The 27,590-nt window shown below is 35.3% G+C and overlaps 1 protein-coding gene across 1 annotated transcript; it reads right to left on the bottom strand.

Moving 5' to 3' along the window:
- Positions 1-28: 28 nt before the first annotated feature.
- LOC121427427 (THAP domain-containing protein 11-like) lies at positions 29-27,053 on the bottom strand. The gene is made up of 2 exons (XM_041623818.1): positions 26,739-27,053; positions 29-1,666 (listed from the first exon to the last, which is right to left on the bottom strand). Exons 1-2 carry the CDS (start codon positions 26,950-26,952, stop codon positions 1,179-1,181), a joined length of 702 nt encoding a protein of 233 aa, XP_041479752.1. The 5' UTR covers positions 26,953-27,053; the 3' UTR covers positions 29-1,178.
- Between the last annotated feature and the right edge of the window lie 537 nt (positions 27,054-27,590).

Below are 27,590 nucleotides of genomic sequence, written 5' to 3'. Positions count from 1 at the left end.
TTGTCCAATTTTTCTCAAACTTTCTTTGTTCTTATTCTTTGATTTTTCTGTTTCAACACAAGCCAACTTGTTCCAAGGGTTTCATTCTCCTTTAAAGTTAAGCATTATTTCGTGAAAACAATCTTGAAATATGGAATACATGTATGTATGCTGTGATGGAATGCAGTGGGTTGGCTGATGATGTCGTGTCCAATCTTTCCTTTTTCTTATGTCATTACATGAATAATTATTTTATACTTCCCAAGTTCTATAAAGTGTGTATAATAATTATAATAATATAGACCTATTTATCCAGGGAAACCACTTCAGTTCTGAAAACTGTTCTCCAAGCGGGCCCTGCTATTATTATTACCCTGGCTTTAGCTGGGCTGCCTTGGCGCTCAAGCAGTCAACAAATTTCTTCCTACTGGGTACCCATCCACCTCACCTGGGTTGAGTGCAGCACAATGTGGAAAAATTTCTTGCTGAAGGAAATTACGCCATGGCTGGGATTCGAACCCACAACCTTCTGTTTCAAAGTCAGAAGACTTATCCACTGGGCCTCTTTTAACAAAATCAGTAGCTAATACACTTATTTTTCAATCTTGGAGGACTTATAGCCAATTGTCAATAGATATTTCAGTGCCGTTGATGATGGTTGCACATTCCTTTAAAACTTTATGAAACAGAGAATTTGGCATACTCACACAAAGTCATCATGACTTGGCTAGTTTATATAAGTCAAGCTGTCTTATTCATTATGTCCAGAACCCGATGAAAACTTTTGAACACCTTGGACTGATGCACACCCAATCCGTAGGCCAAACAAGTTTAGACATACAAGTATTTTAATCTCTGAGCTATGTCCAAGAGCACTTGCCTGTATTTCAACATGTAGACCATATGGTGAGCATACTGAACAATGCTAGGGCGGAGCTCTCTTTCGCGCAGGTCAACAGGAGGGCAAGCCTCAATCATTTTCAATCAGACACCTTTTTGCCCCACTTGTTTGTGATTGTAAGGAAATAGCCCCACTGGTTCTTGGTCCCAAATCCAATTCCCTGAACTTCTGAAGTAACAAAATCAAATAAAATAGGTTTAACCTGACTGGCTACAGAAAGGCAATCCTTGCAATCAATTAAGGATTTAGGTTTAAAATTCAACCTCAAGAGTTGCTGGATTTTTCCCTTGATTTGACATCAGCTGACACCTTGCGCACCTGGATCACTCACACAAAGGTTTGTCCGCCTAGCAGTTGACATTTTATTTTTATGTCTGAAGACTACACGCAGCTTTGCCCTGCCAGGTTTTCTTGAGTGTTGGAGTGATTTGACTTTTTCTCTTAGATCAAGAACTTCAGTTCTGAGTGCAATGTTGTCCTGTTCAATCTGCTTGTACCGCTCATGGATCATAGATACATCCTGGGATGACATGTCCGTTTGGCACCCCCTGTTGACTCTATTGGTGTCATGCTCCTCATGCCGTTGCTTATCATCCGCTGCTGGTTGGGAATTCTGCCTCAATTCAATCAATGCCGATGCGGCGGAGATATCATCTGCCTTGCGCTTACGCTGTTTTGTTTGTTTACCTTGTTGCAAGGGTGAGGAAGCGTTGGAGGTGGTATACCCCATTCTTTGTGTGGGGGCCCAGTCTGGATGGTCCACGCAATGCAGAAATGATGGCTTGCCTGTACAATAGGAGAAAAAAGTTAAACAATTATAAGTCAAAAGAACTGCAAATAGCTTGGTACATGTACTGGGTACTAGTTTGTAAGAGGAGCAGAAAGTAAAATGAAAATTCAAGGTTACTAAAAAAAAAATCAAATTTCGAGATTGTGACTATCACTTCATGCCAAATTAGAAAACCCCATCCCTATAAAGTTTGTAATCACTTCAGTTTTGCCTTCTTTTATTTAAGAAATATGACATACCACTTCAGTACATAGCTATAGAAATACCTACGCAAGACTCTGAAATGAAGGCATGTTATGCCTGTGCATCCAGTTCTACATTTGTCCTCCTTAAGATGGCTGGCTCACTTTCAGGAACAGGTAGGGATGTGCAAGTGCGACCCCAAAAACTGAAATGAAGAAAAGAACTAGATGGCCCTCTGCAAATGGGGGGTGTAGTGACCAGCCATATTTTAACTGCATGTAGACTTTTTTTTCAAAACAAGAGTCAAGACCGTGTTTATATTTTGATTTGAACTGCATCAGTAAGTCAGCAGACATGCCCATATGAAGCCAGTTCTTTTTCTTTTGTTTATTCATTGATTAGGTTTCTTCATTTACGCGTATGCAGACACTCTTGACCTCATTTTTCAAACATTCCTTGAGCTGAAATGTATCACAGGAAGTTTTATTGTGTATCGCACAATCACTATGAACACGAGCAGGAATTGCTCTCGTTTTACTCTCAACAAAACGAGAGCCACTTCTCCCGAAAAAGTGTCTCATTTTGAACCATTTTTAACGGATTTTCATCTCAAAATTTTCGAGAGAAAAGTTAGTTTTTATGATCCTCTCGAAGGCCACACCTAGAATTTAATGGCCGTTTGGCCCTGAATGGCCCAAGCGAATCACTTCGCTGATGGGATTTACGATCCTACAGGGAGTATCCGTTCCCTCTCGATCGTGGCCACTAGTGCGCTTAATCTCAGTCCCAGGCTTTCATGAAATTAAAAAAAAAGTGCAGGCTTATGCAGTGAACTGTACATAAAAACCGATATAAAAAAATTATTAGAATAAGTTTGAAATTGAAAAGAGCTTTTGATAGACGGTGTTCTGCAGCATCCTTTGGCAGTATCACGTTTGTGTTGTTTTATACTTCTACGGATCTGAAAGGCCCAGAATTTTGTGGCACCGTCGAACAGGAAAGAAAATTGTGCTGTTAGATAGTGGCTGTTCTCATATCTGAAATTTACTAGGAAAACTCTTCATCATAATTGTCTTCGAATAGTATCATATCACAGCATGACTTCAATAATATTTCATGAATTTGTAAATGTTATTATAACTTTATCACATTTTAAATCAATTACTGTTCTGTGCTATTTTCCACAGATCCCTGTAGAAAGCGTAATGGCAAAAAAGGGTTAAAAGTTACAGTTGATTTTTCTTCAGTTCTTGTAAATTGAAAAAATAGATGCAAAAAAAAAATACAAAGTATACCCAAGTATATTTTTGCTTTGTAAAGTACATACTGCATGCGTTCATCGCATCTGTGGCTGAACAATCATTATTCGCAGCGAATAAAAAAATAAAGGAAACATTTATAGCTCAGACAACACCCTAAAGAATTATTACTCCCAGTTTTCACCTATTCGTTTTATTTTCAATTTTAAACAAAGTCAACAAAGTTAATGAGCGTACAGATGCAAATCATCGTGTTATAGCAAAGCAAACTCAATACAATAATCTCATATCGACATTTTCATAAGATAAACTAAACAATTCTGAAATTAGGCATATATGACATATTGAATGAATGCGTTTAAAATGAGATCAACAGCAAAGGAGCGAGAGGCTTATAACACTCAAAATGAACGCAAATATAAAACGGACGAAATTTTTTAGCAGATGGCCATGGATAAATGGGGTGGGGCTTCAATAAAAGAGAGAAAATGATACAACAGAAGAAGGAAACAACAATAATGGAGGCATCTAATCAAGGGGGCACGATCAAGCTACAAGCTAGTTCTATTGACAGGAAGCATTGGGGCGTAGTGAGTATAAACGGGTCCTACGTAAATGTTGTAAGAGTTCTTTGCAGGCAGACGACACTTTTTCTCAAAATAAATTGTTAAAGGGATGATCCAGACTGGAGATATTTATATCTTGAAAAATAAAGTAAAATTCACAAAGCAAAATGCTGAAAATTTCATCAAAATCGGATAACAATAACGAAGTTATTGAATTTTAAAGATTTGCATTATTCCAGTGAAACAGTTCTAGGCATGTCTTTATAACATTCGGTAAGCTGATGATGTCATATCCCCACTTCTTCTTTTGAATTTTATTATATGAAATCAGGTTTATTCAAAAATTTTCTAACATGAACTAAAACAATTGGATGGACAACCGATTAAATTCATTACATGTAGTTATTTACTGCCGCAACTTATTTTATCATAAATGAGAGACATGCATCATTTACACATGCATGGAAAATGAAACACTTATGATCTCATGTAATAACACAAGGAAAAGGGAAAGTGGGGATGTGACATCATCGGCCACCCCATGACGATGTGCATATAACTGTTTTCACAAAATATTGATAAACTTCAAAATTCAATAACTTCGTTATTTGTTATCCGATTTTGATGAAATATTCAGCATATTGCACTGAAAATTTCACTTTATTTAGTTAGATATAAATATTTTCAGCCCGGACCATTCCTTTAAGTAGGGTAATTCTTGGTGGTTATACCCGAGTATATATGGCAAGATTCGATCGATAAAGGATGTTTGAATAAAAGAGACTGTCTAGGGAATGTCTAAAATTAAACATACTTATAATCTGCAGAGGTTTCCTTTTGTAAAATCATGGTTCTATAGGATCCATGGTAAAAATTAATAATTCAACATTATGTTGCACTAATATTACGAATATTACGCGATGAGATTTGAGCAGAACTGACGATGAATATAGGTCAAATCCCAGGGTCAAATAATTTGTATGTGGGGGCGGGGTCCATTTGAGTGTGTGATTTGTGTGAGTGTGTTTATTACATATACACCAACATTTGTAAGTATGGAGGGACTATATCCCCCCCCCCCCTGAATAGGGACAGGGGAATCCAGCGTTGATCATAAAATGTCGTGGTAGAAAGGGCAAAATAAATAAAACAGAATGGTGTAAAGGAGTTAGAGAAGCACTTTGTCCGCTATTCAACTTTCCCCTTTCAACTTGTCTGATTTTTCTTTTTCTTTAAGTCAAAACCGTTTGTATTTTGGTTGGATTCCCCTGAAATACTAGTAGGGTCCGTGATTAGCGACATCATCGGGCGCGTGCGACCTTCAACATGCCCACTTTAGATCAGATTCTACAAAAAAAAACCAGGTAAAGATAAATCTCATCACGTGTAAGCCCTTTACGACATAGTCTGCTGTGCAAACCCTTACTCGAGTAAAGGGTCTGACTTGCAGCCTATATGCCTTGTGTGAAACAGAAAGTTTTGTATTTGCTAGTCTTTGCGTGGAGACACACCTGTTGATCAGTTTCAATCAGGGTCTGTGCCTGCAAATATTTAGGTCATTGTGTGCAGGGGCGTAACAGGCGTCGTTGGTGGAGGGGGGGGGGCAAAAATTTACCAGTCATATCATGGTATGAACGGGCAGTGGTTTAAAGGGGAAGTTCACCCTGACAAAAAGTTTATTGTAAAAATAGCAGAAAAAATGATAAAAAATATTGCCGAAGGTTTGAGAAAAAATCATCAAATAATTAAAAAGTTATTAGAATTTCAATTATTTGATTTGTGACGTCATATGCAAGCAGCATTCCTACATAGCGAATGGTAAAAAATCAATGAAATGCCATTTTCTCAGAAAATTGAAAATGGTTTTCACTGTAACTTTTGTATATCAATAGACAAATCATTTCACATCCGATCATGAAAAGAAAAGAAAACAAAATTAAGTCATCATGAACCATACAAAATTTGAAATTCATACATTTTATATTATATAACACATGGGGCAGCTGCTCGTTTATGACGTCACAAATCCAAAATTGTGAAATCTAATAACTTTCTTATACTCCTTAACGGATTTTCCTCAAACCTTCACCAATATTTTTCACTATTTTTACAACAAAGTTTTCTTCAGGGTGAACTTCCCCTTTAATGAGGCAAAAATTTTGAGGGGGTCAGATATGGCGTATCGGAAAGAAATTATCTTTAAAAAAAAGTTGCGATGGAGCAAAGCGAGCAAACAAAAAAGATCAAATTTTGTGATAGATTTTGACATAATATTCAGAATATAAAATATCATACTTCACCCTTATCTCTTTCCTTTTTTGGTCTTGGCACTTGCATAAGATGGCTATGGTTAGATATACAGTAGGCCTATATATTCTTAATGGATTCCTAAACTGTATTCCTCAAATGTCTCTGTTTGGGGCCATACACGAAAATGTCAGGTCGCGCTTCGCGCTTGCATTATTTGTTTAGCTAAACAGGTACGTATCGTGATTACAAAAATTGCTGTAATGTCCCTTTTTAGGTCTGAATATCAAAACTTGAGATTGCGCATCACGCTCGCATTATTTGATGAGTGAGATACATATCCGTTCAATGGCACTGTCCCTAATAGGTCAGTCAAAGTAAATACCTGGAATTTTTGCCGGTCCCCCCCCCCCCCCCTTCAATGCCGCAACCCAAGGTATGCCAGTAAAGGAATATAACAATTTATGTGTAGCGTCTCCGGGAGAACTACTCTGTTACAATCATCCACTTCTCCAATATTTTATGTCTTTTGACACCATTATGTACATGTCCCTAGTTCCTGCTTTGTTATTTGTAGTTAATTTGCAAGTTTTCTTTTAAAGGCATACCACCCGCGCACATACACCCATACGCACACCCAAACATAAAATATGATAACTGATCCACTTACCGTGCCGGATAAGTTTTCCTTTGGCAGGGCATTGCACTGTTTTTGCCTCTTTTGGCGGAACGTGGTTGGTATTATTCTCCATATTTCATTAGCTTCAGTACTTTAGTCACTGAATGCTGGACTGACCATATTTGCAGGGCAGTGGCTGCTGGCAGAGTGACCGATCGAAAGGGTGTGGATGGGCGTGGCACAATTTTTAATGTATGTGGTTGGAACATGGTCGGAGTCACGAAAGCAATCTTGATATTTCTTTGGTTCAGTTCTGCTTTTGAATAACGGTGTACTGAGGGGAAAGTGTCCTTGACTTTTAAAGGCCAAGCCGATAACTATTTAGTCCAAGTTCTATATGGAGTAATTGGCTTGAAGCGGAAATGGAAGGCAATCTCCACTTACCGACTTTATGCGTCGTGTAGAGAAATCCGACAGACAATTCTTCAATGTGTCGAATTATTATTGCACGATCCCAGTATTTGTATTTATACGTGTATAAAATATACACAAGATCACACAGATTACCAAAAAATAACTTGACTAGCACAAGCGGTATTTGGGATTTTTCTCTGAGTGAAATGACGGAGAAAAAGGGTAGTACGATAACTGGTATGTGAGATGAAGTGGATGAAGTTTGCTCCAAGTGAGATGATGGAAGTCCACATAATATAAAGCCTGGGGTATAAAGTAATTTGACGACGTTCTCAAAACACGTGTTTACGAAAGTAGGAAACCTTGAGAAGTGTGCCAGAAAAGAAAGTGCATGTACATGGAATACTTTTCATCCCAAATGAGATGGAGAATGTAAACAAAGAGAGAGAGAGAGAGAGAGGGGTACCAATTCAGAGAATTTATGAGTCACAGGTGAGTGTGCGGTGTTTGAGAGTCACCACTTGTTGGCATGTTTATTGCTAAGGAGTGGAGGTAACCTGTATCCAAGGGTGATGTCCTCTCGAAGATGATGGGCAAATTTGAGAAATGGAAAGCGATAAGATTTTGAAAATACTACAGGCTTTTTAACCAACTGGTTAATATGGTGAGTGGATACATTGGCAATTAGACCATGTGGATAGTGGAAAGGCTGATGGTAAATCATAATTATGATAGACGAGTTGGCAATTGGCTTGAGACTAATTGAAAATAAAGAGCTATAATCTTCAATGCCAAAACTTTTATTCATCCGAGGAAAGCAAATGAAAAACCATGGTTTGTTATTGTAAGAACATGCGAAAAAACAGTGGGACATACTTATTTTTGCCTGTAATATACCTATATGTTCACACCTTTGTCAGCTCGTTCTACAAACGTCGCGGTCTCATGAGATCGCGCGGCCTCCTGATAGAAGCAACATCATAACATGTAGAATGATTTGATTCTATTTTCTACAATACTCGATCGTGTTGACTTATGTATACAAGGCAGTGATTATTGGGGTGCATTCATTTGCAGCCTGTATACATGCTGAGTATCCAATTAAGTAACTTAACGATGTTACAGATGTATTCGGATGTTCATAAAGTGCTCCAAATGCAATTAAGGTTTCACTTCAAAATGTTTCTACCTGGTCACCACATTCCCTCGTAATAAAAGGGTGTCATTGACATTAAAACCCAATATCTTGCTTTATTCTGTATAATACATTGTTTTGCATTTAAGGGCTCTAAAATATGAGAATATCGCTCTTAAAAAAATCCTGAACGTACCAGTCCCATGAATCCCAGCCCCCCCCCCCCTATCGTTAAATGCCCTAACACCCATTAGGGTGTTCTCAAGCATTTTGAAAGTTTGATTTTTTTTTCGTCTGTCGGTCGCTACGCTCCCTCGCATATTACAAATATTTTAATGGAGGGGGTGTACAGCTTCTTGGTCAGTATAAGGCTAGCAGCAATAGGTCATTTTCAGTGTAATGAGTAAACCAACGTCAAAATTTTCCCAACTAAGCGCCCCCCCCCCCTCACCAAATAAAAAAAAACACTTTCGTCTAGAATCGCGCCTGTTCATATTGTGTCTTATGGCTATGGAGAGGCATCAATTAGCACTTGAACGTCTTTCAATAAATGGAAATAAAATTATCCAAATGATGAAATGAGTGATTGATTTGTTTATTCTTATTAAGAAACATGTTCAAACAATAAACCTTTTATGACTCGGTAATGACATGGTAAATAATTGTTAGTCACAGCATAGAGCTATTGTCAAATCTGTAAAGATTGAAATATTGTAGATTTCAAACAATAAAACACAATAGAAGTGGTGAGTGAGGGTGAGGGACATCATCGATTTTGTCATTTGCATGTGACTAAATTGTGCATAGGCCCTATAACTATATTTTGTGAAAAATAAACGAAACTTTAAAATGTCCCCACTTTCTCATTCTACATCCGATTTTGATGTAATTGTCAGCATTATTCTTGTCTGATTTTTCTTTGATTCAAATTACACTATTTTTTAGGTGGACTAGACCTTTAAGTTGTTCCCAATGTATTGCTCTATGGTCACATCATGGACCTATTACGTGGTAGGGTCCATGATGTAGGTAAACTATTCTCGACCTTAACCCTTAGCCTTTTTATGGGTACTTCAGAGGGAAAACAAAGGTGCCACTAGTCTGCTATGCAGACTCTGAATGGCTCGTGAGGTGGGATCTGCTACTGGTTTGCGAAGCAAACCAGCCTGAAAGGGCGAGCGAAGCGAGCCATTTCATCCATCTTCTGCAGCCTCATCCATATTCTGCAGCCTCAGTAGACCTAGTCTGCTGTGCAGACTCGTTGAATCAGCTGAGGTGCAGATGTGGGTCTGCATGTAGACTAAGGTGCCACCGTCTCGAAAGATGGGTGTGTTTGGACCGATCACCATGTATAGTAAAAGTTGTGAACATGATCATGATTTCAAATGAACAGTGAAACGCGAATAAGACCGGGGAATAAGAACCTTGTCTATTTGTTGCTCTGGGATATGAAGCTTCAAATGCCATGGCAGCTAATAATGAACACGGTCCCTTTGCACATGATAGAACAAACGTTTAATACACAGTTAAGTCCTCTATATGGCTTTGTGTTTTTTTTTCTTTCTGTCCAAAGAATAAAACCTATATTCCAGACGTTCTTCTCTCTCTCCATATAAATTTTGGTTTCCATTAGTTCCCACACCTTTTTTCTACTCAGTTTTCCCCTATCTTGCCAGAAATTGTAAAGTATACACGATGTAAGGGTATGAAAAGTATTTTTTTCATTGCACATAAATACACAAAATTTCGGCTCTTCTGTTCGGAGCGGATTAACACTTCCTTCACTCCCCGAGTTCCAAAATACTATTTCTTCCGCTTTTCAGCAAGCAATTTTTGAGCAAAGTATCTGCTCACAGGGGCGGAGGCATTTAATTCGTGTCATGCTACATGAAAATGTATATGTGATGAAACTTTTTATATCGCTGCACATCCATCTCCTGTCTGTTTTGAATAGTGTTTTAATTATAGTTACAGAGGTTTCCATGCCTCGCCTGCATGGAAAAGTAAAAGTCCAGCATCTAGCTTGCATCATGCCGTTCATTATTATGTTGAGCTCTTTTTTTTTTTCGTAATCGAGTTATAAATTTATAAAAATATCAAAACTATAGAGCAGGTTAGAGTTTCAGAGAAAGTTCTAAAATTCAGAGCTTCAACGCCATTCGCGGGAAGGAGTATTTGCTCCCATTGCACATTTTACAGACAGATCAAGTGAAGATTATCTACATGAATTACAGAGATAACTGGATATTATGCAATTTGCATGACATCCATTAAAAGTTAATTTGCATATTTGAAACGGATTAAAATAGGAAACAATCAAAGTCGTGTAATTCCCTATCAGAACAACACATCACCGTGACACACTTCCAAACGTATAGGGTTTCTCAAATGTAAGATCTCGATAAATTCAGAGATTCAGTGATATACAGATCATGCAGATGGAGTTATTTTAATTATTGAACCGAAAGCCTTTTAAATGAATTCACATTTGTGAAAGGTGGGCCTGAATAGCAAACAGTTGTCAAACATTGTTGGTTGTTGGCAAGATATGATATATAGAATGTTTCCCATAATCCTAAAATGTTTGGCAACATGCTGTCCACACAACAATAACTGGTTAAAACTTTTTTTTTCAATTTTGTGTAGTTTTAAACCAATAATGTGTGCTTTGGGTGAACGACTGTGTTCATTTTTTTCTTTAATCCGTTTCAAATACGCAAATTAACTTTTAATGGATGTTATGCAAATTGTATACTATCCAGTTTATATCTCAGTGATTCATATAAATAATATTCACTTGATCTGTCTGTAAAATGTGCAAAAGGAGCAAATACTCCTTCCCGCGAATGGCGTTGAAGCTCTGAATTTTAGAACTTTTTCTGAAACTTTAACCTGCTCTAGTTTTGATATTCTTTATATAACTCGAGTACATAACTCGAGTACGAAGAAAAAAGAGCTCAACATGATTATGAAAGGCATATACATGCTGCAAGCTAGATGCGGGACTTTTACTTTTCCATGTACACTCTAAATTACAGGGATTTAAAATATTAAGTCCAGATGGACTGTAGTTAGGGACCAATCGATTTTTGGACTTAGTTTTAATCACAAAGACTTAAATTTAAATCTCAAATGATTTAAATTTAAATCTTTCGAGATTTAGAAATGAATCTTAAGGATTCAAACTAAATCCGGAATTCGATTGGTCCCTAACTACAGTCCATGTGGACTTATTTTAAATCCCTGTAATTTAGAGTGTAGGCGAGGCTTGGAAATAACCTCTATATAACTTGGTTAAAAAACTTCAAAACAGACAGGAGATGGATGTGTAGATCTCGATAAATTCAGAGATTCAGTCATACAGATGGTGTTATTTCAATTGAACGGAAAGCCTTTTAAATGAATTCAAATTTTCGAAAGGTGGGCCTGAATAGCAAACAGTCGGCAAACATTGTTGGTGGTTGGCAAGACATGTTATTCTAGAATGTTTCCCACACTCCTAAAATGTTTGGCAACACAACAATTGGTTAAAACTGTATTAAATATTGTGTAGTTTTGGGGTGAAAACTACAGTACCGGTTGAAAACTATTGTTGGCCAATTGTGTGGACAGTTTGTTACCCAACATTTTACGAGCGTATTTTTAGTTATTATTACAAAAAATACAGTCTTATTCAAAAGAAGATATGGTTGATACTGCTGTATAATGGGGATATGGATCAAGATTATTAACTTTTATTCAAATTATAGCAATTTACAATTTCATTTGGGAAGTCTGTCAAACTTTGGATTGAATGCATGCATTTTACGTGTTTGAGAAGTGTATATACATGTGTGAACTTGTAAATTGAACGAAGGCACTAGTGAAGTATAATTAGACAAGGAAAAACATCATATTCGCTCTTTTACCAGTACATGCATAATTATAATGAAAAATGTATAGGCCTTTGACTTCAAACATCACAAAATGACCATATTTCAGAAGTTCTTATATATTGTATTCGGTCTTAAAAAGATGGAAAACGAATACACTATAATATCATTGCATTATGGTATAAAGGCATATTACTTTCAATTTTATTCATACTGAATCAATGTTTAACCATAGAATGTGTAAAATTTCAAAACAGACATATTTGTTTAAAAATCAGTAAATGCAAATAAAATCATACAAATAATTATGAAATAATTTATTGATTTGTCTAATCAATAAGAATAACAAATCAACCTTGCACGATTTGTTTTTATCGAATAGCGAATACTTTGTTATAAGAAGCTGGAGAAAGGTTAATTTTCTTACAGCTTTCAAATAACCTCATTTTCATACAGGCCTGGATATGTTGCATGTAATTTCAGAGGAGCAAATTTAACGAAAACCCTGCTGAAATGACATTTGATTATATTGTTAAACGGGACAATCATACGGATCTTATCGAAAACAAGGAGAAAACATAAATATTACGTATGGCATAAAATCTTTCAAAATATCCAGCAGGAATGATGCCCGACCCGGACTGTAATTCCCCCGGAACTCAAGGCGGGATGTGTCAGGCGTAGCCGTAGAAGCAGCAGGCTGGAATTGCCAGGCTTGACATGATTTAGAATTCTTTGCACATTTTACAGAAAAATCAAGTGAAGATTGTTTATATGAATTATAGAGATAACTGGATATTATACAATTTACATGACATCCATTAAAAGTTAATTTGCATATTCATTGAAACAGATTCAAGAGAACACAAACATAGTCGTGTAATTCCCTATCAGAACAACACATCACCGTGACCCTTCCATTTAGGTGGTTCTCAAAGTGTAGGCTAAGGGCTATCTAAGAAATAAAACAGATGTCTATATAATGTATATAATACATAAATGTATTGATGTAAGATCTCGATATATCAGAGATTCAGTCATACAGATGGAGTTATTTTAAATGAACCAAAGTCTTTTAAATTAAATTTGTATTTGTGAAAGGTGTTCCTGAATAGCGAACAGTTGTCAAACATTGTTGGTGGTTGGCAATATATGATATTTAGAATGTTTCCCACACTCCTAGAATGTTTGGCAACATGCTGTCCACACAACGATAATTGGTTTAAAAAAAATTTCAATTTTGTGTAGTTTTAAACCAATAATGTGTGCTTTGGGTGAAACTACAGTACTGGTTGAAAATTACCCAGAATTTGATTTTTTTAATAATTGTTGTGTGGACAGTTTGTTACCCAACAGTTTAAGAGTGTATTTTTAGTTATTATTATAAAAAATACAGTCCTATTCAAAAGAAGATCTGGTCGATGCCATAACGGGGATATGGATCAAGATTATTAACTTTTATTCAAAATAATGATAGCATTTTACAATTTCATTTGGGAAGTCTGTCAAACTTTGGTTTGATGCATGGGTGTGTTTGAGAAGTTTAAACTACAGTACATGTGTGAACCTGTAAATTTAAAGAAAGCAACAGTGAAGTATTATCAGACAAGGAAAAACATCCCATTCGCCCTTTTACCAGTACATGCATAATGTAATTGAAAAAAGTCGGCCTTTTGACTTCAAACATCACAAAATGACCATATTTCAGAAGTTTTTATACATTGAATCCAGTCTTAAAAAGATGGGAAAGGAATGCACTATAATATCATTGTATTATGGTATAAAATCATGTTACTTTTAAACTATTTTAAGAAAGAAAACTGTTACAATAATTCTATAATATTCATACTGAATCAATGTTCAACCATAGAGGGCGTAAAATTTCAAAACAGAAATATTTGTTTAAAAATCATCAAATGCAAATAAAATCATGCAAATAATGAAATAAATTATTGATATGTCTAATTAGTCAGCATAAAAAAAATCAGCCTTGTAAAATTTCTTTTTATCGAATAGCGAGTGCTTTGATTAAGAAGCTGGAGAAAGGTTGATTTTCTTCACAGCTTTCAAAATGACCTCATTTTATAGGCCCAAACATGTTGCATGTAATTTCAGAGGAGCAAATTTAACGAAAACTCTGTTGAAATGACATTTGATTATATTGTTAACGGGACAATTATACGGATCTTATCGAAAACAAGGAGAAAACATAAATATTACGTATGGCATAAAATCTTTCAAAATATCCAGCAGGAATGATGCCCGACCCGGACTGTAATTCCCCCGGAACTCAAGGCGGGATGTGTCAGGCGTAGCCGTAGAAGCAGCAGGCTGGAATTGCCAGGCTTGACATGATTTAGAATTCTTTGCACATTTTACAGAAAAATCAAGTGAAGATTGTTTATATGAATTATAGAGATAACTGGATATTATACAATTTACATGACATCCATTAAAAGTTAATTTGCATAATTGAAACGGATTAAAGAGAACACAAACATAGTCGTGTATATTCCCTATTAGAACAACACATCACCATACAGATGGAGTTATTTATGAACCGAAGCCTTTTAAATTGAATTTGTATTTGTGAAATTTGTATTTGTTGGTGGTTGGTAAGATATATTTAAAAAAAAATTCCACCAGTATGATCTGTTTAATATCAAGAATACAAAGTTATCCCACAGCTCTATAACAGCCAAGTTGCAGTGGTAATAATTGGTGGGAAGAGCACCGAAAAATGATTGATTGATTGCATTTATTCTTTTTCATTCCAAATTTAACAAAAGTTACAATGTAAAGCATAACACAAAAATATCATATACAGAAATGAAAAAAGGGAACCCACTGGAAAGCAAAGCTTGTTAGTATGGGTTCCCTGCAATAAATAGTTAAAGTATATATTTGATCGATGAAATTCAATTCGTAAATTAAAAAGGTTTGTACAATGAAAAAGAATACCAGTGGGGTCAAGCTTTTTATGTTTACTAAATAAGTTACAATTAACAGAAAAAAATGTTATATCGTGCCCCTGCTGTATAAATAAAAAAACCTAAGTTCAGGAGTGTTTGAACAGACAATCACTTGGACAAGAGAGGACGAATACTAAAAACAAAACAAAGACAAAAACAAAAACGGCACACACACAAACAAAAAACAAAACAGAACAGGACAAGACAGCAAAAAAAGGAAAAGAAACAAAATGGCACACACACACACAAACAAAAACAAAACAGGACAAGACAGCAGAAAAAAGGAAAAGAAACATAACAAAACACACTACAAAACATAGACGGACAGAAAGATTATAAAAGCAATAGAACTAGACATAAAGATGACAGGAAGAGAGAGAGAAAAAAGAAATGTGAGAGGAGAGGGAGAAAGATAAGAAGGAAGAAAATAAGAAGGGAAGAAGAACAAAAGAGGTGGTAGCTGCTTACACAGAAATGTTTGAGTTCTGGGGTTTATACTGAAGGATAAAAATTTTCTTCAACCCTCGACCGAAACTTCAATGTGTTGGTTTGTTACGTAATGATTCTATAAGGGAGTTCCATAGTTTGATACCTGTAAAAATAAATGTTTTATTCAAGAGGATTGTTCTAGCTCTTGGTGGATGAAAGAGCCCGGCAGACCTAGTAGGATAATGATGAATATCGACATTTTTAGTAAACATGGAATAAAAAATATTTGGAAGTTCATTTTTATCTAAACTATACATGAGTTTTCCAAGATATACAAGTCACCAATCTTTAAAATATTATATTTATAGAAAAGTTCGTCAGTGTGTGAACGAAAATCAGCATGACAAATAATACGAATAGCCTTTTTCTGCAAAAGTAAAATTCTGTTCAGGAGGCAGTCAGCACAATTCCCCCATGCTGTTATACCATAGTTTAAATGAGGCAGGATCAAAGTTGAATACAAATTAAATAGTATATATAAAATGACTTTATATCAATGTGTTATTATTATTATTTAAACAAATTACAGTCGATCATATTCAAGAGAAAATCTGCATTGGTATACAATAACGGGATATGGATCAAGATGATTTAATTCAAATTACAGCATTTAACAATTTAATTTCAGTAATCTACATCGGTCAAACCATGCGTTTGAGAAGTGTTGTAAAACCCACTCTCAAAACTGTTTGGCAACATACAGTCCACACAACAATTGGTTAAAACTTTATCAAATTCTGGGTAGTTTTAAACCAATAATGTGTGCTTTGTTTGAAAACTACCCAGAGTTGGATAAAAATTTCAAATCAATTTTTGTGTGGACAGTATTTTTCCTAACATTTTGCATATGTGTACCTTTAAATTGAAGGAAATCAACGGTGAACTGTCATCAGACAAGGAAAGTCATATTTGGCCCGTATGGCTTAATAAGAGCTCACAGAATTCCAGGGGTGGTGGAGCGAAGTTGAAAAGGGGGAGGGTTAAGGGCACATTTTTTTCCCGAAATGGCACTCACTGCACTCACAAAACTTTGACATGAAACTAATGTACATAGCTTATCATTTGATTTTAGCAACAGCCTCGTTTTCCTCGAGGCTCGATATAATATTTAGTAATTTAAAATGTGTGTTTCCAGAATCTTTATACATGTAGTAGGAAAACTTGTGCAAAAGGAAAAGGGACGCTATTAGAACATTATCAAATTGAAAATTTATCAAAAGTAATTAAGGGTATGTTTTAAGACTTTATGCAACGCTGTTTACTATATGAACCTTGCAGTATTTGTTTAACCATTTAAACAATCCTGTTTAATTTATTGAAGATAAGATATTGAAAATTAAACTTTGTTGCTTAAGAGTAAAACACTAACCCTTGTTTAATCATTTTACACAATTACTGTAAGGTTCGTATAGTAAACAGCATTGTATATATTTTTTTACTATGTAGGACAATCAATAATTTAGAGGTTATAGGGATGAATTTCATTATCAAAATAAATTTGTTCTCGTACACAAAGGCTCGAACAAGATTGAATTTCGATTTCATTACCACTACTTTGAACGCTAAGATTTTATTAGATGTAATGTTAATAAAATTTGCATCAAATGTTATTACAATTTATTTGCTTTTCGGATCGCTACGAATCGTTTTGCACCGCGGCTTAAGGGGAATCCAGTCTTCATATTTTGTAGTTAAGAAATGTTGAGGTCCGTGCGGGGGTGCACCTTTATAAAAGTTTAATTACAGATCTATGGATTAACAATGTACAGAAAAGTAACCCATCAGTAGATTAAGTAAATTAAAAAAAGACCTCTGGAATAATATATCTTGTACGAGAAAACAATGATAGTTATTCAACAACACAATGATAATAACTGTGACGATAATGAATAATTCTTGGCCAACAGAAAGTTTGGGAAGCAACAAAAAATATCGATACAACGTTTATAGCTTTGATGAAAAATGAAACTGAAAAACGTAGGAAATATAGTATTCTGGCTTAAAATGTTTCACACAGCCTTAATATTACGATCATGGTTCCTGTTGATTGTTTTTAAATGCTAACTGTATTAAGCTATGCAAACCAATGTGGTGTGATTGCTGTACTTCTTATTATTTCGTTTAATCCAATACTGTTCGGCGCTAGGAGGACAGGATTCCTTGCAAATTTATAAAATCACTGACATACTGATGGGTTACACTCCCCGGGGTTACACTCACGGTCTACATTTGATTACCGTATATTTTTTTCGGAATCTCAGCTGTAATTGACAACATAACAGAAAACAAAATCAGCTGAAGAAAAGAAAATCATTGCCCCTATGTCAGTGTGTATGTTAAAGTTATGCCTGCCATGACTCATGTAAAAATAAATCAGATAAGCACACGCACCATGATATCGACCAAAGATCGTTGCACGCTGCATATGCCTTTTGGCTGCCACATTTTTGGCACACCCGACGATCCGAAGTGGGGGGGGGGGGTCTCATCCTTGAATTCTAAAGCAAAATATACTATTTTAGAGTCTAAATTTGGCGTGTTGGCTAAAAATATTTTTTACGAATCATTTAGGCTATAAACAATTATTTATGTTAGCAGGGAGTATTTTTTTAATAGAAAAATTATTTTGCCTCTCTCGTATGTTATGCAACTTTCTTTTTATTTTGTTTTCTTCTCACTGGTATAACAATCAAGGGGCTATGTTCCGAAAGAGATGTATAATATTAAGTGGTAAGCTTTGAAGCTCCATTTGCACCCCCTCTCCTTCCCTCCATGCATGTATAGCATGTAAAAAAATCGTCTCCTGCCAGAAAGTATAAATGCCTCAGACCATAGAGCTATTAATACTAGACCTCCCATAAAGCGTGCAGACCATGGGTCAGGGGGTCAAGGCGGGGTTCCATTATTGTTAGCACTGACTTCTAGCAAGATTTTATTGTTTACGAAACACGTCTACAAATTTCATGAAAGAGTTTCCCGACTTCGTTTGATCGCAGGAGATGGAAAGTTTCCTCCCCCCCCCCTCGACCCAGATAGATTGTGCCTTTATTTATTTGATGGCGTAAATGATATAAATCAATGTGGGAACTAGGCGAGTGAAACAGTTTTCAATTATTACTACATCAAAGGACAGAATTATGTTGTCCAAACCATATTTCAAGTGTAGTTTACAGTATTTATCACACGCATATGGGGCTCCGTGAACAATAATACTACCATTTCTGAATTTAATATCGTGTTAACAGATAAGGCCTCTCTCGATTTTTTTTCCAGATGGCTATTGCTATGGAAATTAGATCTTTAGCAGCTAAAGGCAGAATAGTATCTAAAACGTCGTTCAAGGGGTATGTAAGCGAGCGTAGTGAGTGAGCCTTGAAGATTGCTTAGAAAGTAATGTGCATATTATTACAGAAGAAAGTAAGTGCAAGAAGAACGAAAACTTAAAGGACAAGTCCACCCCAACAAAAACTTGATTTGAATAAAAAGAGAAAAAATTCAACAAACATAACACTGAATATTTGATCAAAATCGGATGTAATAAGAAAGTTATGACATTTTAAAGTTTCGCTTCATTTTACAAATCAGTTAGGCCTATATGCACATCTCGGTCGGTAAGCAAATAAAGAACTGATGACATCACTCACTCACTATTTCTTTTGTATTTTGTTATATGAAATATGAAATATTTTTTATTTTCTCATCATTGTCATGTGAATGAAGTTTTATTCCTACCTGAACACGTGGAGTTCCATTATTTTAACATTGTGTGCGTCAGGTAAGGAGGTCCTAATCGTCAAATTCTTAAAAAGTGAAATATTGTATAATTCAAACAATAAAATAAAATAAATAAATAGTGGGTGAGTGACATCATCGACTCTCTCATTTGGCATGTTTGGATGTAACTGGCTCGTTCATATAACTATTTTGTTAAAAATAAGCGAAACTTTGAAATGTCATTACTTTCTTATTTTACATCCGATTTTGATAACATTTTCAGCATTGTGCTTGTCTGATCTTTCTCTATTGATTCAAATCAACATTGCTCTGAGGTGGACTTGAACTCTAATAAGAATTGGAAAACGAAATATAAATTAGTTGTCACATCACAGTTGGCAAATAAGGATAAAAAACAAAAACAAATTGCTCTTTGAAGTCGAATCATTTAAGTATTAGGTAATTATTACAAATGTTAATATAATGAGCAGAACAAATTTCCATGTGAACAATAAAATAAAACTAAAATTGAAATGAAAACTAGTTTCCTAACTTTTTAGAGGTGAGATATTTAGACGATGGTTATCGGGTATAGGGATGTCTTATGAAATGATTATGCCATTACAGGCCACAACTTCAAACAAAAAACTTGGAAATATCACGATGATTAAAATGAAAAGGAAAATATTGCGAAAAGGACAGAGTTTGAACAATCTTTAAAACTATGCAGAGATGATGTAATTACCCTATAAAATGAATAAAATTGTAGAGATATGTCGGAAATGTTGTTGTCCTATCGTATAAGTGTTTCATTAATGACATTGATCATATATATACACTTAACTGTTTTGAAGTATTAAAAAAAAAGAAGAAAAGAATATGTCACTCGCTTCCACACACACCGCTAACATCCACGCCAGTGAATGTCAGGATGGTTCGGTTCATGATCAAAGTTATATTATTAAAGTTAATGAAATCATACAGTTCATATACGGAGCCGTTAATGATAATAAGAAACATGATTGCGGTCATAGACTTAATTGTGCACAATATTATGTACACAGTAACATATGAATAATGAGAATCTGAAATGATTGATATTCACAATAAATAAAAAAAAAATATGTATACTTAAAAATCGAGATAAAATGAATTAGAAACAAAAAAAAATATATCATGATTGACTGCAAAAGCGGAAAGACCGCAGAGGAACTTTTCGTTTTTAGAATGCAAAATAATAGGCAAAATAAAACATTTTGAGTGCATTAAATTATGAATTCACGCGTTATTATTTGAACATTAATCAATTAATATTTTTTCTTTTAAGTACATTTCTCTTCACAAGGTGCGTATTGATTATCTCTAATGAAAATACTATTACTGGCGGGCAATGCTTGCATATATTGCCTACTTGGATGTGGAAGTTATATATCCATGTTCTGCATGACACAAGTCATGTCCAGTCCTCCTGGCAGTGGTTGAGAATGGGGCTAATAGCTCCATGGGTCAAGGGTTTAACCCCTAGCTCAAACTACAAGGTCTGAAGTAGATGAAATGAACATTTGTATTATGATTTATTGGTCTATGGTCATACCGTGGACCATATATTGGACAAAATAAAGACGTCCAGATCTATAGACGAATGACTTTCCTCTATATGGATATTGCCATCCTCCAAGATGGTTGGATCATCTGGCACAAACTTACAATAATGTGAACAATATATGGATTAATATTTTCATTGAACAATCCATCATGCTTTCTCTCTCTCTGGCTCTCCATCCTCTAAACACATGTATGTGTGTATTTTATACGGTGAACCCAGCTGGGTTCACCCAGGGATATAACCCCGGGATGCGCGGATATAACTTTCGCGCGTAACGTGACTGTCAGTGGTGGCGGGAACTATCTCACTGGGAAACTCTGAGGGAATATGCTTTCGCGCAGGCTTCTGTACATTGTGATATATATCATGGCGACGAATTGTCCACCAGTAGCATGAATGACCAGCAGAACACGTGGATGTTTGTGAGTATACCTTTTCCCTATAAATTGTATTCGTCCCGAAGGAAAAGTAAATTTTAATATTATAACCACATACAATATATATGTGTTTTCGAAACATACGTCAACATAATAATGTAATTTTCACATGATTGGCGTCTCATAAATTAAAGCAGCTCGTTTATTAGGCCTGTTGCCTAATAAATCATGTAAATTGCCATTGTAAATAAGAGTAAATACAATTGAATGAATGAATGAATGAATATGCGCGAGCAGTATGATATCAGGAGGATTCATCATTTTGATGTTTTTGAGCGTTGGTCCCTTTTCCGTGGAGGGGGGGGGGGGGGGGCGGGGAGTCAACATAAACTTTATTCAACTCAGTGGCGTGCATATGGAGAACTTAGCCTTGGGGCGCTTGCTCCTGACTAAAAAAATCACGACCAAGAAAAAAAGAAATTGAAAAGAGAGAAAGGTGAAATACATTTTCTGAATATGTCAAAATTTATCATAATACTTATGTCAGAATTTTTGCTTGCACGCTGACAACTTTTCATAAATGTTGTCTAATAAGCCATGATCCTTTTCACTTTTTATATTTTACCCCTCATATGATTCCAATTAGTGTATATACATGTTTTTATATATATATATATATATGTTGTCTCAATGCAATCTGTAGTTTTATGCTGAATTCCTTTCAATATTTTTATAATCTTATATTGTTTGTCCTCTTAAAATTGTATGCGTGCACCAGAATTGTGTGTTATGAAGACAGTTTCCAATAATTACATATTCATTTTGAATCATTGTACCTATTTTATTATTCCTTGCTCCTTGTGAAAGCCTTTTCAATAACGTGGTATCAGCCTAATTCATTCAATTTTATAAAATATTTAGTGTAAATTCTTGCCAAACTATTTAATTTTATGATCTTTTCTTATAACAACATATATCATGTCACTTTTGTTATTCTGTTTGATTTACCGTATATGTTCTATATGTGTTTACTTTTTTATTTGTATATATGGACCCATGAAAGAACAGTATACATGTAGTCATGTAGACTAAACTGAAAATGGGCTATCCATCCGTTTTGCATTTTTTTAATATACGGAAAATAAATACTTTACTATAGTATAATATCCAGCCCTTACAAAAAATGGCTCATTATGCCACTTATTCAATTCAATTAAAGGGGTACTCCAGCCGGGCTGAAAATAATATAATTTAAAGAGATAAATAAAAATCAGGCAAACAATACATTGGATCCGAATGGGATAAGGAATAGTTTCGGCATTTTAAAGATTTGAATTATTTTGGTGAAACAGTTCTAGGCATGTCTTTATGAATATTCAGTGAGCAAGGTGAAGTCATATCTCCACTTGTTCTTTTGTATTTAATTATATGAAATTAGCTTTTTACATTCTTTTTCAAGCAAGAACTGAAAAAAATGCATTGACAACATATTAAGTGCATCAGATATTCATTGCTTCAACTGATTTCATTAAAAGGGAAACACATCATTTACACGTATTGATTTAATGTAATAACATTTAAAAAAAGACAATGGGGATGTGACATCATCAGCCCACCTAATGAATATTAAACGTGCAGATAACTATTTTCACAAAATATTGATAAAACTTGAAATTCAATCACTTCGTTATTCCTAATCCGATTTTGATTAAATTTTCAGCATTTTGCTCTGTGAATTATACTCTATTCATTTAGATGTAAATATTGTTCAGATTGGAGTACCCATTGAAAAATGAATTGAGAATTAAAAATGATTTATATTCACAATAGTAAATGATAAAGAAGAGAGATAAAATGTGTGCAATTGAAAATATAGATAAAAATGAATAAAAACGAATATGTTTGCTTAATACTATAAACGAGGAGAAGGCATAGAATACAGAGAAGCCTTATTGGTGCTGCCACCAAAAGAACAAAATAATGAATCTATATCAAATGTATTGGCATGAGGCTATGCTCAATGTGGAGAAAAGCTTACTTGTCAATTTTCTTGTTCAAAGTTTATCTAAACATAAAATTTCATATTTTATTCATTTTTGCATATTTTTTTTCGAAATCGTGTAAATGAGCAATGGAAATAGATTAGCCATCTGTACTTCACCTAGTCCAATGACCTTCTATTTGGACCAGATTTCAGTTGCTCTTGTTTGTCCAGACCAGTCGGGAGGGAATGTCAGTTAAACAAAACAAAAACAATGGCGTTGGTGTTATATTTATTACACTTTGCTTCATTTAATTGCTAATTTAAAAACTGCATATTTAATTTCAGAATAGTTATTGCTGGTCAAATTGGTTGTTGTCATTATCTAGGATGCCTTATGAAATAATTATAATCCACCACAGGCCACAACAGGCTTATATAAATACGTGGAAATAGCAGGATGATTAAAATAAAAATAAAAATTTATAGGACAGATTTTAAACTTATATTAAAAAATGATGCAGTCACCATGTATATTGGATACTTTGCAAAGATAATTATATGGGAAATATTGTCCAAACGTAATGTGTCATTAACGGGTTGATTTGATCAATGTAATCTCATCATACACTCTTGATTGCCTTGCAGTATGGGATAGGACTTTTTTTTGTAAAAAATATCCGCCTCCACAAAGATGACAGGGTATGACACCACCGCTTACATTCACGCCAGTGTGTCTATACTTTGATTGTTTGTCTATCTGTTTTATATTGGACAAAACGAAGTGTTTAGATCTACACTAGAATAAACAGAAGTTTAATGACTTTCTCTATCAATATTACCATAGAGCTATTAACAGATATTACCACACTCCAAGCTCCAAGAGTTGGAGCACAAACTTACAATGAAATGCCAACATATGGATTGAATCAATCACGCATCTCTCCCTTTCTCTATCCTCTTTCACATACATGCGTGTATTCTCAACGGATGTGTCCATGGCGAAACCAAGGATATACAATAACTCAAAATTTCGCCCTTATAGTGTAACTGCCATAAGTGGTGGCGGGAGTTACCCAATGAAAAAATAAACTGAGGAATTTCAATATGCTTTTGCGCCAGCGTTTGTACATGACTCTCATGGCGATGACAATTTAATGTATACGAACACTGTTAGAAAAAATAAAAGAAGTTCCCGCAGCGGAGTCTCGAGAACACCTGTAATCTTACCGAATTGCGTAATAATCATTCTGTAAATTCATAAAACAAGTATTTTTCTGCAATTTAACAGAACAGGTCTGTTTAAAAAGGGGGAAAAGGGTGTTTTATTCAAGGAAATTTGTAAGATTCCATACATCAAATACCAATTTCCTGTAAGATTACGCAATTCGGTAAGATGTTCTCGAGACTCTGCTGCAGGAACTTCTTCTATTTTTTCTAACAGTGAATTCTAGACCTGTACAAATATAGAATGCATGACCAGCGGAGCGCATTGATGCTTGAGAATATACCTATATATATATATATATATATATCCTATAGACCTAATATTGTATTAATTTAAGGGAAATCCTTCCTGAAAGAAATATATTTGCATACTATAAGCATACGAATAGAGGTTCTCTAAACAAACGTCAAGAAATAAATGTAATTTTCACATGACTGCGTCTCTGCATTTAATCAAAACAGCTCTTCCGTTAGGCCTGTCCTGAACATTTTCATTGTACATGAAAATAGATAAATGATTGAATAAATAAGTAAATCAATTATTTAATGATTTAAAAATCATTTTTATTATTTTTTTTTCTTGAAAACAAAGCTTGCGTAATATTTTCAATGAATACGGATGCAGTACCATGATCATTATAATAGGTGGAATCGTGTTTATGGTATTTTAGAGCCTTATGCAGTTGGGCCCCTTTTCCTCGAAGTTTGGTGGGGGAGCTCAACTTAAAGCTTTATCATTTCAGTGGCGCACAGATGCCCCCCCCCCCCACTTGGGGCGCTTTACCCCCCACCCCAAAAGAAATTAAAATCACGATTAAGAATGAAAAAATAGAGAAGTGTCAAATTTATTATTTGAGTATTATGCCAACATTTATCACAATATCGTAAATTTATTTTGAAATGTTGAAATCTTTTTCATAAATATACCCGAAAAGCTATACAGCTCCCTCATTTATTATTATTATTTTTTTTTTGGGGGGGTCATTACGCCACTGATTTAATTCAATTCAGGCGAGGTTTATTGAAAAAAAAAACCCTGCTACAACCACCATAGTGCCAGAATTATTTAGATGTTGGCGGAAATTGCTTTAAAAGTTTTAGTTGGTAAGCTTAATATTTCTTCATGCGAGAGATACACAAGAAATCGAAATGATTTGTGAAATGAGGAGACAGCTCAGAAGTTAGCAGAAATAGCCTTATTATGGGGCTGCCACCAAAAGAACAAAATAATAAACCGATACCAAAAGTCTTGACATGAGGCTATGTTCCATGTGCAGAAAGTCGACTTCTCGTGCATCAATTTCCTTCGTTTAAAGTTTGTTTTAACATGAAATTTCATACTCTATTCATTTTTTTACATGTTTAGTCGATATCATGTAAATGAGATAGGGAAATAATCATGATTAGCTAATTTCTATACTTCACCCAGACCAATGACCTTCTGTTTATATCGGGGCCAGACTTCATAGTCTACGTACAGTTGTTTGTCCAGACCAAATTGGTGGGAATGTCAGATAAAAAACAATAAACAATGGTGTTGGTGGAAAAATGAATTAAAGTATATGATACATTGATTCATTTCATTGTTAATTCATTAACTATATTACTTGCAGAATAGAAAATGCTGGCCATGTTGGTCGATGCCATTATCATATCCAATCCAATGTATGAATATACAGACTATTTGATGACCTATCTGGGGAGTGAGCGCCCTTCGGCCGCTCGTAAAAAGGGACATTAAATCGGGACGGTTTCTAGTGATTCAGCAATGGTTTACGACCGTTGTCAAAATTTGAGAGGAATTGAAGTTCTCTGACCTTCGCCATTGGCTCAACGATGTATGAAAAATCTCAAATATATCCTTTTTCCAACTTTTTTACAACTACCCCCTTTCACCCTGACGAGATAAAAACGAGTGATTTTGGCCAAGTAGAAAATTAGTCGAATTGGAGGCCATTCGTGACATTGATGAGTTAATAACGAGAGAGTATGGAGAGATTTTGGCCGGGGATCTCATAGTGAATAATCACATACCGGTATTGTCATTAGACAGTCTATTTTAATTTGGTTCGCTGAAGCCTGAACTTAAAATCATACTTAGTTTATACAAATTATAGAGATTACACCAATCAGAGCTCATCCTCTTACATTGATTAAATCAGCCAATGAACATCATTTTAAAACTTGAATTTTTAAAGAGTTGGCATTATCGTGATATAGGAAACCACCGTTCACTTCATACAGCAGCGCTTTATTCAGTCACACGCACGGTTCCCTATTTCCACCTCCATTCACTTTGTACACAAGTGTGCATACACAAATCTACGAGTGGTTCCCAAAACCACGATTTGGCCAAAAGTTATACTAAGCCACAGTCAATTAAAATTAAATTCATCTATATACGTACCACTGATGAAATGTACAGAGCATACACGCGAATGCTTTGCCGGTTCCCATCCAATGCGTTTGATGTTGGAAAGCCACTTTTCCCGTCGCTGTTTTGAGAGTTTATGCGAGTGTTCACCTTGATGATGCAAAACCGTCGGTATACAGTAGAAGGACAGGTCCCTTTCCCGGTTACTTCGATTCGAACACCCCGTAACACAGCAAAAATTCACCATTTCAGAAAGATTTCTAGAAGACTAAGTCTAAGAACGGAATTCTTTCGATCAGCTCGGCTCTTGCATCGATCGTCGCTTGTCCTCTGACTGAGGGCGTACTTCGCACGCCTATTTTGCAGCGTGACGTCACATGCATTTCAAGCCTTCATTCGAGGAGGTCACTTTTTAGTCTGCTGTGCAAACCCTTCACTCGAGTTAAGGGTCTGAATGTGCAGCCTAGTCATGCCTTATGTACTGAAGGCCGGCCTCCTGAATTGGAACAGCAAGTTTTGTATGTGCTAGTCTTTACGTGGAGACACACTTGCTGATCATAGTTTCAATCAGGGTCTGTGTCTGCAGACTAGTCACTGTTTGCGGCGGGTCAGTGGACATAGGCAGAGTAGGCTGCACGCACACCCCTTGAGCCACAGGAGTTGTTCCCCCTCTTACTCATAGCCCCCTCCCTCCAAAAATTTAAGGAAAGAAATAAAATTGAATGAACAAAGGAAAAGAAAAAGAAAGAAAGAAGAAAATAAATAAACGGATTTATCAAAGGAATTAAGAAATTATACAGGAAGCCAAAAGGAAGGGAGACAGAAAGAAAGAATGAAAGAAAGGAAGAAAGAATGGAAGGAAGAAAGAAAGAATGGAAGGAAGGA

Source organism: Lytechinus variegatus, chromosome 14 (genome assembly GCF_018143015.1).
Source record: "Lytechinus variegatus isolate NC3 chromosome 14, Lvar_3.0, whole genome shotgun sequence".
Classification (NCBI taxonomy): Eukaryota; Metazoa; Echinodermata; class Echinoidea; order Temnopleuroida; family Toxopneustidae; genus Lytechinus; species Lytechinus variegatus.
This window is presented reverse-complemented; position numbering and strand designations above follow the sequence as displayed.

Bases quoted from the DNA above. Each gene is read 5' to 3' on its own strand.
- LOC121427427 (XM_041623818.1), bottom strand. From the start codon at position 26,952: ATGGTGAATTTTTGCTGTGTTACGGGGTGTTCGAATCGAAGTAACCGG. The intron at 1,667-26,738 runs GTACGTATATAG...CCTATTGTACAG, and splicing joins CTCTGTACATTTCATCAGTG to GCAAGCCATCATTTCTGCAT.